Below are 19,320 nucleotides of genomic sequence, written 5' to 3'. Positions count from 1 at the left end.
CTTAACCTACTGTGGTACTGCCCGACTCTGATGGTACTTTTCTATTGTCACCGATGCCTCAACTCTACTGCTCCTGCTGGACTTATGTTTTCTCCTTCTTTCAATTTCAAATAAAAAAGGACAGAGAGGCAGAGAGGAACTCATTACCACACTGCTGCACCCCGTCAGAAAGCTCCCCTTAGTTTCACTGGTGACTTTTCTGATTAACACTTGCCCATGGGGTTCTTGTCAGGTTCTGACACTTAGGAAACTGACTTAGTTTTCATCGTGTATTCAGGATGAATCATGGGGTACAAAATTATAAGATTACAGAATATAGTTCTAAACCACCACTCCCCACCACCACAGAATTCTGTGTCCCGCCTCCTAAGGATAACCACCATAGTTCTCACAAAGTGATCAGAAAAGTTTGCTTGCTTCTGGTTTTTTGTTTTGTTTTGTTGTAAGTTCATGTGTATTAGATCTCTAAATTCCACATCTGAGTGAAACCATCTGGTAGTGTCTTTCATCCCAACTTATTTCACTAAGCATAATCTCCTCCAAGTCCATCCATTTTGTCCCAAAGGACACAACGTTATCTTTTTTTTTTTTTTTTTATTACGGAGTAGTATTCCATGGAATATATATCCATAGTTTCTATAGCCAGTCATCTGTTGACGGGCATTTAGGCTGTTTCTAGCCTTTGGCTATTGTGAACACTGCAGCTATGAACAGAGGGGTGGATATGTCCCTTCTAATTATTGGGAGATGACTTTTTTCATCCTGCCCTCAATTCTTCAAGGAAAAGGCAGCTAGCAACCATAATTACCTTTGACCTTACCCCCTTTACCACTGAGACCTTAAGAGATGAGGTTTTGTGAGTCAGGTGGTAGCTCAGCAGGTTAAGTGCATATGGCACAAAGCGCAACGACAGGCGCAAGGATCCCGGTTCGAGCCCCCGGCTCCCCACCTGCAGGGGAGTCGCTTCACAGGCAGTGAAGCAGGTCAGCAGGTGTCTATCTTTCTCTCCCCCTCTCTGTCTTCCCTTCCTCTTTCTATTTCTCTCCATCCTATCCAACAATAATGACAGCAATAATAACAATAACAACAATAAACCAAAAAGGCAACAAAAGGGAAAAAAATGGCCTCTAGGAGCACTGGATTTGTAGTGCAGGCACCGAGCCCCAGCAATAACCCTGGAGACAAATAAAATAAAATAAAATAAAATAAAATAAAAAGATGAGGTTTTGGGGGCCAGGCAGTGGCGAACCTGGTTAAGCACATGCACTACAGTCCATAGGGACCCAGGTTCAAGCCCTTGGTCCCCACCTGCAGGGGAAAAGCTTCACAAGTGGTGAAACAGGGCAGCAGGTGTGTCTCTTTCTCTTTCTTCCCCATCTCTCTCAATTTCTCTCTGTCTATTCAATAATAAAAAAAATTTTTTTAATGTTTTTTTTTAATTAAAAAATAAGAGATGAAGTCTTTAAACTCAAAGATACATGAGTACTGGCGACAAAGGCAGGAGAGACGTTCTCGAGTCAGGTATCGCAGAGGCACTGAAAATGACCAGCAACTTTTCTGCTAAAAGTAATCCCCCCTTTTTTATTATCTTTGGCTCTCTCATATCCTAGAGCACCAGCTACCCCACACATTGATTTTTCCACCACAACCACTGGAGCACCTGGCACTTCTGAGTCGTAGGACTCCAGTGGAGCTCAGGAATCTTTGGCTCATCCCTCGCCATCTGACCGATGCTAACTTAGGAGTTTGTGCATCCATTTGTGGTACAGAGAGGGACTGGGAGCTGGCGGCATCCAAAGCTATGCTTGCAGCTCGGGGTGTGTGTGTGTGTGTGTGTGTGTGTGTGTGTGTGTGTGTGTGTGTGTGTGTGAAGAAGAGCTCAGCCCTGGCTTGACTATCGCCTAATGTGTGAGCAGAAAACAGACCCAGCCAAGAGGGCCTCACCTTGTGTCCTGGAGCCTCCCCTCCCCAGAGCCCTGCCCCACAGGGAAAGACAGACACAGGCTGGGGGTGTGGATCCACCTGCCAACGCCCATGTCCAGCAGAGAAACTATGACAGAAGCCAGAACTCCCACCTTCTGCACCCCAAAAACAATTTTGGTCCATCCTTCCAGTGGGGGAGATGACCAGAGGGCTCTGAACTCCAACTCCATCAGGACCAGGAGAGAGAAGAGGAAAAAGGGAGGAACATTTGGATGTAGTAATAGTGAATTGGAATAGAAGAGAAGATGGGACCTCCCCCCCCCCAAAAAAAATGGCCAAATAAATATAAGCAGATGGTTGCAGAAATAATAGTCAACTCATATCTTGGGAGAACTGCTGTAGCTTCTAATGAAGGGACTGGGGTGGTGAGGATGGTGAGGAGTTGTAATTTTGTAAATCAAGATTAAATCACTAGTAAAAAATAAAAGAAAAAAAGAAAACAGGCCCAGAACTCCACCCCGTTTTTCCCCTTAAGACTCCTTTTCTGGCTGCTTTTGTCACATTCCGTTGAAGGTGTGTAAAACCAAGTGTCAAGCCTAGGTTTGGGGAGCAAGAATAAGTTTACTGGCACCTAGATTATGAAGCAAAAGTGGGGGGTGGAAAGCCAGGGGAAATAGTATAATGGTTATGCAAACAACCATTTTGGGGAGGCTCCAAGGCCCTGCGTTCAATCCCCAGCACCATCATAAGCCAGCTCTCTCTCACTGCAATAAATAAAATAAAATATTTATCAAAAAGTAATATGAAACAAAAGTGAGAAATCAGAATGGTTGTTTCCAGAATTCTGAATGCAGGTGTTTGTGTAATCATAAGAGAAAAGCAGCGCTCATGGAAATTGGGTGGGTCCTATCATTTCACTACATACACCATACATTCCCACTGCTCCACTAAAGAGAGACCCTCAGGCTGGGGTAGATAGCATAATGGTTATGCAAAGAGATTCTCAAGCCTGAGGCTCCAAAGCCCCAGGTTCACACACCCCCCCCCACCATCACCACCAGAAGTCAGAGCTGATTTGTGCTCTGGTAAAACAAAAACAAACTCAAGGACTGGCTGAAGGATCCCAGTTCGAGCCCCCGGCTCCCCCACCTACCGGGGAGTCGCCTCATAGGCGGTGAAGCAGGTCTGCAGGTGTCTGTCTTTCTCTCCCCCTCTCTGTCTTCCCCTCCTCTCTCCATTTCTCTCTGTCCTATCCAACAACGACGACATTAATAACAACAACAATAAGAAGAAACAACAAGGGCAACAAAAGGGAAAATAAATATTTTTAAAAACTTTAAAAACAAACAAACAGACCCTCCAGGGTTACCAGACAGCAGCACGTCCAGTTAAGTGCACATGTTACAGTGTGCAACAACCCAGGTTCAAGACCCCAGTCCCAACCAGCAAGGGAAAAAGCTTTACAAACAGTGAAGATGAGCTGCAGGGGTCTCTCTCCCTCTCTATCCCCTTCACTCTCAATTGCTGTCTCTACCCAATAGATAAATAAGTAGATATTTTAAAAAATGCTTTACCTTCCTGAGCAGATCAGACACTGTACATCACTCACAACATGCATCTTTTCTGGATAAGGTATATGTTCTTTTTTTTTTTTTTAAGCTTTTTAAAAAATATTTTATTTTCCTTTTTTGTTGACCTTGTTCTTATCATTGTTGTGGTTATTATTGTTGTTGTTATTAATGTTGTTGGATAGGACAGAGAGAAATGGAGAGAGGAGGGAAAGGCAGAGAGGGAGAGAGAAAGCTAGACACCTGCAGACCTGCTTCACCGCTTGTTAAGCGACTCCCCTGTAGGTGGGGAGCCGGGGGCTCGAACCAGGATCCTTATGCCGGTCCTTGAGTTTCGCGCCATGTGCGCTGAACCTGCTGCGCTACTGCCCAACCTCCCCTAAGGTACATGTTTATGGGCAAATCGCAGTTCACAGATGGCTTCCTAGAGGAAGCTTACACCCTGCATTAATTCTCCCATTGTACTGCCACAAGGACTTTCACAAAGTAGGTATTATCTTCACATGAGGAGACCCAGGAAGATTAAATAACATGCTCAAGGGCCTGGCTAGCAAGTGACAGAGCTTGGATTCCAGCCCAGCATTTTATCTCGAGACTAAGCATCGATGCTTATCTAGGACACCCCAGAACTGGCACGGTACGAAGTGTCGATTCGGTTTGGTTAAGACCTATACCAGTCACTAAATTATGCTAAGTGTCCAGATCCAAACTCCTTTCTCAACTACTCTGCCCTTGTTCCCTGACATCAGTTTGAAGACCCATCATATATATGGATGAACTTTGAGAAAAATGTTCCTCAGGAACTTGCTGGATCCACATGCCGAGAGAACTGCCCACAGAGTGGTTTCCTAAGGTTGCTGCGGACTCTTCCAGTTGATAAGGCCTTGAATGCCATTTGTTGTATCCAAGCTGGTATGTTCACCAAGTCTGGCCTTGGGTTAGGAAGGAAATAAACCTGGGATTTGAGTGGGATTTAAGTTAACCTCGAGGCTTCTTTCTTTCTTTCTTTCTTTTTTTTTTTCATTTACTTGTTTGAGGATTCAAATAAAGATTAGCAAGGAGTGACAGTAATGCCGATGCCCTGACAGAAGAGATTAAAAGCTGGAGGTGTAAATCTCACTTCCTTTTGTATAGTTAGAGTGAATGAGGGAAATCAAGTAGGGGGGGGTAGGAGAGAAAGACAGCTAGGCCCAAGTAATAAATATTTGACTCGAGAATTTGTGGTGCCTTCTTTAGGCCATTTTCCTTGACTGTCAGGCTTATTAGGTCTAAGTCTAACCACACAGGACTATTAAGCACTGTAAATTATAGAATTGCCTCTAATTTTATTATTATTATTATTATTATTATTATTATTATTATTATTATTTAGTAGTGATCGAATTGCCCTTAATTTATGGAGACTTGGACACATGGACACAGTACCATATGGCCAGTAGCTAGGACCTATAATTTTGTCAGAAAACACACAAGCTGAAATGGGATTGGGTGGTCTCCTCTGTGAGGAAAGATCTTACTGGGCAAAAGGAGTTGGCAGGTTGGCATCACAAGCTTGGCATCTCTGGTCTAAATCTCTTTATGTCTAAAAATGTCAGCCCAGAGTGGGGAAGACTTTGTGATGACAAATAAAAGAGAGAAACTGGTCATGAATTTTGAATCAAGAGTACATCCTAATGGCTTTATGTGACACAATCACCAGAGTGAAGACCCTTACCTCCAAACAGAACCCTATTCAGATGCGCTGAAAATTAGGACTCTGACACACGGGTTCTGTTTGTTTGTTGGGGAGCGGGGGTTGTACAACCCATAACAGTCACGCAGACTTAACACGCAGCCCCAGGCAGGTCTCCTCTTCCGCCCTCTCAGCCTTTGCTTCCCCCTCTGTCCATCAGGTCAGGGCAAACTACAGTAAACCTGCCCTAAGAAGAAAACCGGTGGCTATTTTGACTTGTTCTTCCTCTCAGCCAGTTGTCCTGCATCTCAGGCCAGCGAGTGGCATTTTGCCCACACAGTCGCTATGCCCTGTGTGCACCAGGAAAAACACGACAGGTGCCAGAGCCAGGAGAACCGGGCATGTTTTAGCCTGAAGCCTTAGTGTGGATGCTTTGGGGAAATCGCAAGACTGGCAGGCTTGCCTTGTGTGCTGAGGGCACACCAGACCTACGGTGTCCTCTGCAACAGCCAGGAATTGATCCTCTTTGATTCATTGCTACAGCGACTCCCTTCATGGAACTAAGAAAGAGAAGATCTTTTCTTTTTTTCTTATTTTATTTTATTTATTTTCCTCCAGGGTTATTGCTGGGGCTCAGTGTCTGCACTACGAATCCACTGCTCCTAGAGGCCATTTTTTTTTCCTTTTTGTTGCCCTTTTTTTTTTATTGTTGTAGTTATCATTGTTGTTATTTATGTCATTGTTGGATAGGACAGAGAGAAATGGAGAGAGATGGGGAAGACAGAGAGGGAGAGAGAAAGACAGACACCCGCAGACCTGCTGCACCGCCTGGGAAGCGACTCCCCTGCAGGTGGGGAGCCGGGGGCTCAAATCCTTGTGCTTCGGGCCATGTGAGCTTAACCCGCTGTGCTACCGCCCGGCCCGAGAAGCTCTTTTCATAAAACCATGCCCCAGCCACACAAGATGGCTGCAGGAAGTCTCTATATGATATGGGTGGTTAAGGAACTCTTGTTCCAGTTTTTGTCTCCCAGTTTTACCTTCCCCTTGTGGGTTGCACTGGTCCCCACAGCTGTCTCTGGATTCCGCTGAGGAGAGGCTGTTTCTCTTCTAGTGGGTCTTCCTAAGCTGGAGTCGCACCTGGTCTGCATTCTCCACAGCAGGGCCTGTGCTGTGTCAGATGAGCCGTTTCCCAAACTCAGTCACGTTGCTCTCAAACCAGATTCTAGACATGGTTACCAGGATTTGTCTTGCTTGTTTGCTTGTTTTCTTTTCATTTGACAGGAGAGAGAAATTGAGAAGGGGAAGAGATAGAGAAGGAAAGAGAAATACCTGCAAACCTGCTTCACCACTCACGAAGCTTCCCCCCCCCCCCCCCCGCAGGTGGGGAGCAGGGGCTGGAACCTAGTCCTTGCACATGGTGATAGGTGAGCTTAGCCGGGTGCGCCCCTGCCTGGCACCCTGGATTTGGTTTATTTCTTACGTATGAGAGAAGGATTCACATGAGACAGAGGAGAGAGAGAGAGAGAGAGAGAGAGGAGCCAGAAGCCCACTCTGGTGTATGTGGTGCCAGGGCTTGAACCAGAACCTCAGATGTGAAAGTCTCAGGCTTTGCTGTTGAGTCACTTCTCCATCGCCATCACCATTCTCTTTCCTGTCTCTTAACCACCTTCCTACTTCCACCCTCAGAAGAGCTTTGGCCCGGCAGCTCCACCTGCTTATCTGACCCCACCCTTGGCCTGGCCTGGCCTTTTGGGATGACAGCCCACTTGCACCTGAACAAACTCTAGGTTTCTCCATGTCTTTTAGCTCTGCCTCAGATACCAGGAGAAGCTTGTGAGAGGAGAGGGAGATTTCTCCCTACCCTTCTGTGTTCTTTTCAGATTAGTCACATAACCAAACTAACAGTAGAGGAGAGAGTCTATGTAAATATATATATGGTTTATTATAATGAAAGAGACCAGAGCACTGCTCAGCTGTGACATACGGTGATGCTGGGGATTGAACCTGGAACCTCAGAGCTTCAGACATGAAAATCTTTTGCTTAACCATTATGCTGTCTCCCAAGCCCAAACAAATGTGATTTCATACATACAGAGAGCCCACACAGACCAAAGGGGCCAACGGAGGAAAGGTGGCGTGAAGTTACACATATACTTAATTAAGCAGTGGGGGAGGGACTCTGGGGCTTCAAGGTAGGCCCCAGGAAGTAGAGTGGATGACGAATAGAACCAAGAGCAGATGCCCAAAACTAGAGGTTTGCCCTGCCACAAGGTAGGTTATTAGGATTAAAAGATTATTTCCGGTAGTGACTAGTTCTGGATAAGACCTTTGACTTCCATTCTGCTGAGTCATTTCGGGAGTAGTCCAAGTTGCTCTTGAACCTCCAAGGCCTCGGTTGATTTCAGCTTGAAATGGTCTTTCTGCCAAAGTGACACATCCTGGGGAGGCCTGTTCTGAACACCTTCAGGCTCCACACCCAATAAGTAACTTGTCTGACTCCCATCTCCCACCAGGTCACCAGGTCAGAGTCCTGGTCCATAGCTAGGCATCCTAGCTCCCCCAAGATCTGCAAGGGAACTGAAAGACTTCTTGCCAAATGCATCACTGAGACGGATGGCTGTGGGTCCTTTTGTCCTGGGACAAGGGGTATCTAGGATTTAGTGTTCTACCACCCCCATAGATACACACGCACATACACACAACAATCAGAAGCTTTTTGTTCATTTGTTCATTCCCATCCTAGACTGCTCAGGTCAGCAAAGGCAAGTGTGTGTTTGAAGATGAAGGAGAGCGCGCATGGGAAGGGAGCCACTCAGCCTGGGCAGGACACATATTCAGAAGGGCACATGGAAATCACAAGCAGAAAATCCTTCAGCTCTGTGAACAGAAGCTGGAGCCAAGTCCCACACCAGGTGCCGTCAAGAGAGGGTGACACACCAGAAGCTCTTCTGCAGCCATCACACCAGGGCCCGCCCACTCCAGTGAGAGGTGGGGAGCGGGTGGGGGGAGAAGACTTCATAGCTCAGCAGGATGGACCTCTGGTGTGCCAGCAGAGCAAGGCACTCCGTGAGCCCCAGATGCCCACACCCATGGGGTTTGCAGGCTGCTGCTTCTGTTGATTCTTTTTGCTTTCTGCCCTGCCCCCTCCGAAACCTGAAAGGCCAGTTTCTAGATCTGGGCCAATTCTCTTCCATTTCCTGGATCTCGCTAGAGAACTTGAGAGGCTCCAACTTGAATTTCAGCTTGAGAAGCTGAATAGCTCACCTTCCCTTCAGTCTGCAAAAGGATGTTGGTTCCCTCTCTCTCTCTCTCTCTTTCTCTGCCTCCCTCTCTCTCTCTCTTTCTCTGCCTCTCTCTCTCTGCCTCCCTATCTCTCTCTGCCTCCCTATCTCTCTCTCTCTCTCTCTGCCTCTCTCTCTCTGTCTCTCTCTCTCTGTCTCTCTCTCTGCCTCTCTCTCTCTCTGTCTGTCTCTGTCTCTGTCTCTCTCTCTCACACAAACACACACACCACAGTAGAATACTGTCTGGCTACTCATAATATGAAATCTCAGCCATTGGTGACAATGTGAATGGTGGATGTTGAGTATATAGAAAGAGGCCAGAAGGAGAAAAGCAAGTATCTGACTTCAGTCCTGTGGAATGTAAAGAAACAAGCACATGAGCAAACAATACAGAACAACCTCTTAGATGCAAAGAACGGATGGCTGGTTATCAGAGGTGGGAGAGCCTAGAATAAGGAAACAAGCAGAGGGGTTGATTAGATTGTCTAGAAGGGAACTAGAGGCCAAATATAAATGCTCTGTACCTGAAACCTATATGATTTTATAAAAGACCAGTGTGACTTCAATAAAAATGTAATCAGACCACTTACGCTGCTTAGACTGGCTTCCTGGCTTGCGAGTTGTCTTCTTGCCAGTAGAGCCCTTCTTTGCTTTTTGAAAAACAAGAAATGTATTTTAAACATTAAAAGAAGAAGAAATCCAATGATTCTGATACCTGGGAATTTTTTCTTCTTTTTTAAGAGATCAAAGCAGCTTAGTGATTAAAATCAGTGACTTGCTTCTACTTCCCATGTGGGAAAACTCTGACCTTGACAGGGCAGTCTATTAGCAATTTCTACCCCCCAGCCAGGTCTTGGTAGGAAGTTTGCCTCCTAAGTCTGTTTTCATTCACTTTGATGAAACAGACAAGTGCTTATATCCTTTCCCCCTTTCATCCTTCCACTGTGTATAACACATCTTAGTCTGTGCCCACTTAGTTTTTGAGGGGTAGAATGGAGGTGGAGGTGGCTGAGGGTAATACTTGAGGCCTCTGTGGTATGTTACTGCAAGAAACACTCACTCTCCAGGGTTGCACATACTTCTACCCCCCACCCCAGGGTTATCACTGGGGCTCAGTGCCTGCACTGTGAATCCATGGCTCCTGGTGGCCATTTTTTATCCATTTTATGGATAGGACAAAGAGAAATTGAGAGGGGAGGGAGAGAAAGAGAGGGAGAGAAATAAGACACCTGCAGACTTGCTTTGCTGCTTATGAAGCTTCCCCCTGGCAGGTGGGGAGCTGAGGGCTCGAACCCGGATCTTTGTGCAGGTCCTTGTGCTATGTGTACTTAACCAGGTACACCACCCCTGGCCCCTGAATTTCCTTCTTTACTCTGATTCTAGCCCTCAGGCTGAGAAATGAGAGAAACTTCCAGGGGAGACCATTTACTCTGACTGGAATAGAAAGAGGTTCCTGGGAGTCGGGCGATAGCGCAGCGGGTTAAGCTCACATGGCGCAAAGTTCAAGGACCGGTGTAAGGATCCCGGTTTGAGCCCCCGGCTCCCCACCTGCAGGGGAGTCGCTTCACAGGTGGTGAAGCAGGTCTGCAGATGTCTATCTTTCTCTCTTCTCTGTCTTCCCTTCCTCTCACCATTTATCTCTGTTCTATCCAACAACGACAGCAATAACAGCAATAATAATAAAAAACAAGGGCAACAGAAGGGAATAAATAAATAAATATTAAAAAAGAGGTTCCTGTCGCTGTCATTGACTGGTCTTAGCTTCTTCTTGCTGGGAACACTCAGGTCTCTCATGTCTAGAGTTGTGACCTCTCTGAAGCTGGTCACTAGCCCATTGGAAAGATTCTACTACTTGGAACGCAGAGATCAATATATATGAGAGAGATCATAAAGAGGCACAGGAAACAGGTGCTTAAAAGAACCAGAAGAATATGAAATAACACATCAGGCACTTAACTATAAGCCTGTGTTATACACTTTGTGGTCTTGATTTTATATAATCCTGCCCACAGCTCAATAAAGAAAACCTAGTCTTTTTCTGGGCAGACAGCCTCCACAATGTGTCCTGGAACCTCACCTCTCCAGACCCCTGCCCCTGCCCCACTAGTGAAAGTCTAGAGACAGGCTGGGGGTGTGCCTCCACCTGCCAACGCCCATGTCCAGTGGAGATGCAGTTACAGAAGCCAGAACTCCCACCTTCTGCCCCCCAAAAAGAATTTTGGTCCATCCTCCCAGTGGGGGAGAAATGACAGAGGGAAGATGACCAGTGGGCTCTGAACACCAACTCCATCAGGACAAGAAGAAAGAAGAGGAAAAAGGGAGGGACATTTGGATGTAATAGGTGTGTGTGTGTGTGTGTGTGTGTGTGTGAGAGAGAGAGAGAGAGAGAGAGAGAGAGACTCTCTCTCTCTTAGAGAGGAAAAGAAGGTGGGACCATAGCAGGGGAAATAAATAAATGGACACATCTATAAAAATATAGGCAAATAGTTGTAGAAATAATAGTCAACACACATCTGCAACCTTGGGAGAACGGTGGTAGCTTCCAATGGAGGGGTTGGGGATTCAGAACTCTGGTGGTGGGAATGCTGCGGAGTTGTCCCTCTGTTATCTTGTAATTTTGTAAATCAAGATTAAATCCTAATAAAGTTAAAAGAGAAAGGAAGGAAAGAAACCTAGTCTCTGGAGCCAAGCAACTTTGATTTAAGTCTCATCCTTGACTTACCCACACTGTGTGACTTTGGGTCACTATTCAGTCTCTGGGTTTGGGTGTCCTCGTCTGTGAGATGGCAGTAATAGAACCTGTACCATAGCACCCCAAGGATGGTAGCCGTAATGCATGTAAAACAGTAAGACAAAGGGGGAGTCAGGCGGTAGCACAGCGGGTTAAGCATACATGGCGCAAAGTCCAAGGACCGGCATAAGGTTCCCAGTTCGAGCCCCTGGCTCCCCACCTGCAGGGGAGTCGCTTCACTGGTGGTGAAGCAGGTCTGCAGGTGTCTATCTTTCTCTCCCCCCTCTCTGTCTTTCCCTCCTCTCTCCATTTCTCTCTGTCCTATCCAACAGTGACATCAATAACTACAATAAAGGGAGTCAGGCGGTAGTGCAGCGGGTTAAGCGCATGTGGTGTAAAGTCCAAGGACCTGTGTAAGGTTCCCAGTTCGAGCCCCTGGCTCCCCACCTGCAGGGGAGTCGCTTCACAGGCAGTGAAGCAAGTCTGCAGGTGTCTGTCTTTCTCTACCCCTCTCGATCCTCCCTCCTGTCTCCATTTCTCTCTGTCCTATCTAACAACAAAATAACAATAAAACAACAACAATAACTACAACAATAACTACAACAATAAAATAAATAAAACTACAATAACTACAACAATAAAAGGGAATAAATAAATATTTTTAAAAAATTTTTTTCATAAGACAAGCACTTTGGCACAAGGTGAGCTTTTGTTGACTGTTCGCCGAGGCTCATATTCTAATCATCTCTTTGGAGTTTATTTTGGGGCCATGATTCCAAAATTGCGTGAACTGGTGACCTAAACAATGAAATACACATTGCCTCACAGTTCTGGAAGGTAGGACTCCAAGGTCAAGTAACTGTTGGAAGGGTTGGTTCCTTCTGAGAGGTACAAGGGGGAGTGTTTCCTGATTCTCATGTAGCTTCTGGCTGCTTGGCCTAGAGATGGCCATCTTCTTCCTGGACCTCACATCATCTTTCTTTTGTATATATTTCTTTATGTCTCTTCTATGTTCACACTTCGTCCTTTGTCTTAGTCTGTTTAATCTGTGATAACAAAAGTCATAGATGATGTAGAGCGAACAGTGACACCTGGTTTCCACAGTTCTGGGAGATAGGAGGTCTAACAGCATCAGCAGATCTAATGTCTGCTGTGAGCCATTTTCCTGGTTCATAAACAGCTGTTTGGTCCATGTTCTTGATGTATAGGATTAAGGAGGAATCTGGAGAGGAATTTCTTGTTTGTTTGTTTGTCTTATTTTTTTAAAATATATTTATTTATTTTTCCCTTTTGTTGCCCTTGTTGTTACTGTTGTTGTAGTTATTATTGTTGTTATTGATGTCATTGTTGTTGGGTAGGACAGAGAGAAATGGAGAGAAGAGGGAAAGACAGAGATGGGGAGAGAAAGATAGACACCTGCAGACCTGCTTCACTGCTTGTGAAGCGACCTCCCTGCAGGTGGGGAGCTGGGGGCACGAACCAGGATCCTTCCGCTGGTTCTCCTGCTGTGCACCATGTGCACTTAACCCACTGCGCTACCACCCGACTCCCTGGTTTGTCTATTTTTTAAATTTATTTATTTATTTATTTACCATCAGGGATATGGCTAGGGCTCAGTGCCTCCACGATGAATTCACCACTCCTGGTGGCCAAGTGCCTGCCTGCCTGCCTGCCTGCCTGCCTGCCTTCCGTTTTGATAGTGCAGAGAGAAACTGAAAGGGGGGTGGGGAGACAAAGAGGGAGAAAGAGTGACACCTGCAGGTGGGATTCGGGCTTGAATCCCAGTCCTCACACATGGTAATTTGTGGACTCAACCAGGTGGGCCGCCACTCTGCCTAGAGGTGTTTGTTGTTGTTTGCACTAATTCTGGGGGCCAGGCAGTGGTGCACCTGGATAAGTGCACACATTACCGTGTGCAAGGACCCAAGTTTAAGCCCTCAGGGCTGCAGGTGTCTCTCTCTGTTTCTTTCTCTTTCTACCTCCTCCATGTGCTCTCAATTTCTCTGTGTCTTTCTCCAATAATAATAAATAGCACTACTAGTTCTAGTCATGGGGCTCTAACCTCAAAAGCGTGTTCCCTCTCCAAACACTATGATCTTGAGGATTAAGTTTCAACTTGTGAATTCAGGAAGAGAGACCCAAACATTCAATCTGTAATACCTTTTTTCTTTGGGAAGAACAATAGCGCTATTGGATTAGAATCCACTCTGGTGGGGAGTTGGGCAGTAGTGCAGCGGGTTAAGCGCAGGTGGCACAAAGCGTGAGGACCGGCTGAAGGATTCTGGTTTGAGCCCCTGGCTCCCCACCTGTTGAGAGTCACTTCACAGGTGGTGAAGCAGGTCTGTAGGTGTCTGTCTTTCTCTCCCTCTCTGTCTTCCCCTCCTCTCTCCATTTCTCTCTGTCCTATCCAACAACGATGCCATCAATAACAACAACAATAGTAACTACAACAATAAAACAAGGACAACAAAAGGGAATAAATAAATATATTTTTAAAACCTTTCAAAAAAAAAAGAATCCACTCTGGTGATCCCTTTTGATTTACCACATACTCTGGTTTCACTTCAGATCACATAAGTCTTTCACTTATAACTTGATTACTCTTGTAAAGAACGTGTTTCCAAGTCGATCCTGAAGCCTTGCTAGTTAAAACTCCAGCACAGCTTTGGTGGGCAGGGTTGTAACTCAGTCTAGCAAACAAGAAAGGATCTGCTCTCAGCCACATAATCTGCAGGGATGAAACTGAGACTTAATCTCAGTGGAATCAGCACAAACCACTACGCTGTCTCTGGACAGGAAGAACCAACGAGAGCCCTTCGCAGCCCGATACTATAGTGTTGATGGTGTTTTCTCTTTTTTCTCTCTTCTTCCAAAGCCTGCCTGCTCCAAGCAGAGCTGGTCAACTATGAACGAGTCAAGGAATATTGCCTCAAAGTCCTGAAGAAGGAACGGGAGAACTTCAAGGCCCTCTACAGGTCTGGGGTGGCCTTCTACCACCTTGGAGACTATGACAAAGCACTCTACTACCTGAAAGAAGCAAGGGCCCGACAGCCAACAGGTAATGCAGAAATTTCTGTTTCCCTGTCATGACCTCCCCCTCCCCAGCCCCCAGCAGCTGCCTGGGACTTTCTCATTGCAGTGGGCAGGCTTCACAGCTGACCAGACCAGGTGGAGGGAGAAATGGGGAAGAAGTCACCAGGGATGTGCTAAAACCGAGGCTGAGGAGAGTACTTGTCTGAGGCCTGGGTTCTGGGGAGCTAGAATATGGAAAATTCTACCTCTTTTTCAACCCAGCACTCTACCTATTAATAATTAGTGTTCTTTCTATAAGCCAAAGTTGGCAAATACTGTGGGTCAGTGCTCATTGCTTGAAATCCTGTCTTTAAGAGAGAAATTTTGGTGAGAGGACAAGTTTATTTTCAGATGTTAACTCTCTGAAAAGAGGAGAAACTCATATCTCTAAAACCCTTTCAGGCTGGGACTTATGACTGAATTTTGATTTTGGCCACCAAGCAGGTCTGCAGGTGTCTATCTTTCTCTCCCCCATCTCTCTGTCTTCCCCTCCTCTCTCCATTTCTCTCTGTCCTATCCAACAACGATGACATCAATAACAACAATAATAACTACAACAGTAAAACAGCAAGGGTAACAAAAGGGAATAAATAAATATTTTTAAAAATTTTTTAAAAGAGATGAAGAAGAGTAAAGGGGTATATTTACTTTTGAAAGTATTTTTATTTGCTAGGGTGAGGTAGGTGTTATAGGGCTTAGGGTAGAGTTAGAAGGAAAAAAAATTTTTTTTTTTTACTTACTTCATCAGAGAGAGGCCAGGGCACTACCCTGACATATGTGGTGGTATCAGGATCAACCGTGGGACCTCCAGCTTGCAAGTCCTGTGCTGTGTCCGAAGTCATTGGCCCAGGCTGCAGGGGCCACAGTTTGAGGCCAGAGCGTCAGGAATAAGCTCTCTGAGGAGATACTTAATGACTTTGACTTCATGTTGCCATTTTCACATGGATGCTGTTTTTTTTTTATTGGGGGGATTAATGGTTTAGAGTCGACGGTAAACTATAATGATTGGTACATGTATCATGTGTCTCAGTTTTCCACATAACAGTATAACCCTCCCCCCCCCCAGGTCCTTCTCCGTTATCTTGCTCCAGGACCCCTCCACCCCAGAGTCCTTTACTTTGATGCAATACACCAAATCCAGTTCAAGTTCTGCTTTGTATTTTCCCTTCTGATCTTATTTTTCAACTTCTGTCTATGAGTGACACCATCCCATATTCCTCCTTCTCTGACTGGCTGATCTCTCACTTCACATGATTCCTTCAAGCTCCATATGTGGATAATTTTTTTAATGAATTTCTCTTTCTAAAAAATCTTTAAGAACTTTAAGGTCAATTTGCAAATATCCAAATATATTCTCTCCCCACCACATACCACTCCATTTTTTTTTCTTTCCAGAACAAGACTTCACACACGTGAAGTTTCACCATTTCTGGGCTGGGTTTTCATTTAGTTACGTAAAGAGAGATAGAGAGAGGGGGAGGGAGCTGGGCGGTGGTGGACGGGGTTAAGCACACATAGTATAAAGCTCAGGGACCAGGGACGGGGCTCAAGGATTCCCCACCTGAGGGAGGGTCACTTCACAAGTGGTAGAGCAGGTCTGCTGGTGTCTTAGTCTGTCTCTCCCCCTCTCTATCTTTCCCTCCCATCTCAGCTTCTCTCTGTCCTATCCAACAACATAAATAGGAAAAATGACCGCTGTCATGGTTGGAGCTGTGGATTCCTAGTGCAAGAACTGAGCCCCAGCAATAACCCTGGAGGTGAGAGGGAGAGAAATAAAGGGGGAGAGACACCACAGCACCAACCTTAATCTGTGCTACAATTCCTCCCACATGGTGGGTGCTACTGTGTACTTTCTCTCTGGCACTTTCCTCCTCTCTCTCTCTTTTTATTTTATTCATTCATTTATTTTGGATAGAGACAAAAGTTAAGAAAGAAGGGGAAGATAGAGAGGGGGAGAGTAAGAGACACCTGCCGCACTGCTTTACCGCTTGTGAAGCTTCCCCTCTGCAGGTGAGGGAGGAGTGGGGTTTGTATCGGGGTCCTTGTGCATAGTGATATGTACACTTTTACTGGATGCAGCCTTTTTCTTTTAAGAACACAAATATCTTCATTTTTGTGTAATATTGATGTGTGTGTTTGGTATATGAATCATGTTCCTCCAAACATACTGTGTGCAGTTTGATGACTAAGAACTGGGACTCACCCACAGAAATTGCCGGCGTGCCAGTCATATGCCAGCACTGCTCTGAATGCTATGTCCGGCATTCGTAATATTTTATGGCACTCCTTTCTCCTTCTGGAAGTTAACATCCCAGGCATCCCTGTAACTCTTAGATGCTGGCCTGTGCAAAGCCAAGCATTTGTTCCCATGCCGTGCCTTACTCACTTGATCAAGGGCTGGAACTGGGTGGGAACTCCCCAGTTAGTGGTAAAGTGCACCTGAGTCTACCTACAAAACAAAAAGCAAGACAGTGAAGCAAATTCATTTTAAACTCAGTTTTTAAAATTACCTGTTTATTAGTTTATTGGATAGAGACAAAGAGAGACTGAGGTGGAAGGGAGAGGCAGAGAGGGAGAGAAAAAAAGAGTGATACCTGTAGCTCATGAAGCTTCCCCCATTCGGTAGGGGACCAGGGGCTTGAACCAAGGTGCTTGGGCTTGGTAACATGTGCCCAGGCTCAACCAAGTGCACCACCACCCAGCCCTTAAACTCAGTTTTAAAATATGACATTCAACCAATATTTATTGACCAATAGATTAAGCTCTTGTTGATTTCTGACTTAGCTCTCAAAGACATTTTTACATATTATCTCCAGGAGAGGCAGGCTTTGGAGCCAGACACACCAGAGTGTCTCCTGGGGCATCTTAATCTCCCCAAGGCTCCATCCCCCCCCCCCTTTGTCACAGTGAGGAAGATGATTGCACACTGCAGGGCTGACATGAGAGTCAAGTAAGATATGAGGCCCTGGGTAACTTCCCTGAGGCTCAACTCCGTGTGCTGACTTGGGGGGGGGGGGGAAGGGAGGGAGGCAGGTCTTGGAATATAAAGTCAAGGAAGAACTTCCCTTTCCTTCTCCTCTGTCCCCTGCATCACAGAGGCCTGGCGCCATTTGCCTGGGGGAGGAAGGACAGCAGAGGGCTGGTGTCCTGGCTGCTTCTCAAGCTCTGGGAGTCGGCGGGAGGACCCTGGGCTGAGGGAGTCTAGCCTGCCTGTGGTTCTGACTGTAGATCCAGTAGTTCCCCTGGCGGGCTGCTGCCTAAGGTATGTTTCTCTCCTCACAGACACCAATGTGATTCGCTACATCCAGCTGACAGAGATGAAGCTCAGCAGATGCTCACAGAGAGAGAAGGAAGCCGTACAATGAGACCGTCACTCCGGCACTGCACCCCCCCACCCCCCACCCCGGTGGAGAAGCCCACTCTTCCTCCCTTCTTCTCCTGTTCCCCTCCCTCCACCCCAACTCTTTGCTCCCAGCGTGAAAAGATGGAGAGAGGCACAGTGGGTGGGTGGCCCTCACCAAAGAGTCAACCATCAAGGGGGACTTGATTTCTGCAGGGTCAGCTGGAAGGAACTCTCACTGGCCTGGAGAGCCAACACAGCTCTGACTGGTCAGGCCTTCAAGCAGAGCAAGTGCCCAGCAACGTGCCACCACTGAGGTGGCCTCAGCCGGGCTCCTCCAGGGCAACTCAAGGCAACTGTGACAAGTCCAGCGACAAGACGAATACCAGACGGGTTGGTTTAGCGTGAATTTGCACACTGGATTCCCTCCATCCTTCTCTCCTTCCCTCCCTCGTCATGTTGGCTCACGCTTTCTTCTCTTCTCACCCACGCCCTCCCCACACAGCCCCACACAGGAATCTGAGTCTCTGCCAGGATTCACATGCTATGGAAGCCCACTCTCAGTGCCCTCTGGGTGACCGCACTCATATTCATTCTTACTCCCACCCGGCAGACAGCTGTGGCAGTAGAAAGGCAGAGGGTGGCCACATAGACCACGGGGGCAGGGAGGAAGGTTATGGCGCGTAGGGACCAGAGCGCAGTGTAGGCTGAGGGGTGGGACTGTGGATTCACTAAGTGTAAATAAAAACCGACACACAGACAACATATCCTATTGTTGCTGTTGGAAGCAGCCCACGCTCACTGCCCTCACTTTCACTCACTCAGCTACGAACTAGCTGGGAGGATGGGGCTTCCCCCAAAGGAACGGGCCATTTGTCCAGTGGTGGACAATGCTGACTGCGGCCTTTGTGCATTCAGAGGAAGCTGGGGCTGTGGAGGCTGCCCAGGGACTCAGCTTTGTGGGAAATGGTAAAGTCTCTTTTTGGATGAAATTATCTGGACTCAATATCTAGCACATAAGAGTGTGTTCAACAGATACTTGTTGGGTGAATAAATTATGACTGCAGACTGGCTTTCCTGCCTTAACATAATTTCATCCCAGCCTAGCCTCCTGATAGCTATGCTCTTTACGCTACGCCGTGTTGCTTAAGTCAACTAAGAAACACTCACTGAGGGCTTATTGTCCACCTGCCATTGTGCTATATGCTGTGGACGGAGATAGAGTCTAGGTCTTCAAGAGATGGAAGAGCTGAGAAATGCCTATAGGAGATTATCACCAAGGACACCTTTTATTTATAAGATGCTTTACAATTTTCAAAGCACTTTCATGTATGTTTTGTGTGATTAGTGAGTGATACTACTGTACAAATTAAAATATATACCAATGCAATAATGTGAATAGTTAGCATTTATTAAATGCACTATCCTCCGAGCTTCACATGTATGATCTCATTTCTTTCTCAAAGTTCCCTAGGAAAACTAAAGCTACAAATGGAGAAAAATGAACTCTCCAAGGATGCATGACTAGAAGGGGCATTGCTGGCATCTGAAGCAGTTCTGTCTGACTTCAGAGTCCTAACTATTAGCTATGCTATGGTTAGTTGTTGCTTTAGGGGGGAAATGGGTTTTTAAATTTGCTTGGTGATTTACTAATGGTTTACAAGATTATAAGACCACTGGAATATAGTTCCACATTGCACACACCGGAGTTCTGTTCCTCTCCCCCATAAACA

At 46.3% G+C, this 19,320-nt stretch overlaps 1 protein-coding gene across 1 annotated transcript in view; it reads left to right on the top strand.

Moving 5' to 3' along the window:
* Nucleotides 1-19,019, top strand: part of TTC9 (tetratricopeptide repeat domain 9) — a 46,336-nt gene extending 27,317 nt beyond the window's left edge. Inside the window, exons 2-3 of the mRNA XM_060175543.1 lie at nt 14,051-14,233; nt 17,530-19,019. Of these exons, the coding sequence (XP_060031526.1) occupies nt 14,051-14,233; nt 17,530-17,612 (266 nt within the window). The 3' untranslated portion in view covers nt 17,613-19,019. The remainder of the gene's footprint in view (nt 1-14,050; nt 14,234-17,529) is intronic.
* The last annotated feature ends 301 nt before the right edge of the window (nt 19,020-19,320 follow it).

Source organism: Erinaceus europaeus, chromosome 16 (genome assembly GCF_950295315.1).
Source record: "Erinaceus europaeus chromosome 16, mEriEur2.1, whole genome shotgun sequence".
Lineage (NCBI taxonomy): Eukaryota > Metazoa > Chordata > Mammalia > Eulipotyphla > Erinaceidae > Erinaceus > Erinaceus europaeus.
Note: the sequence above shows the minus strand (reverse complement) of the source record. Positions and strands in the feature narration are given on the sequence as shown.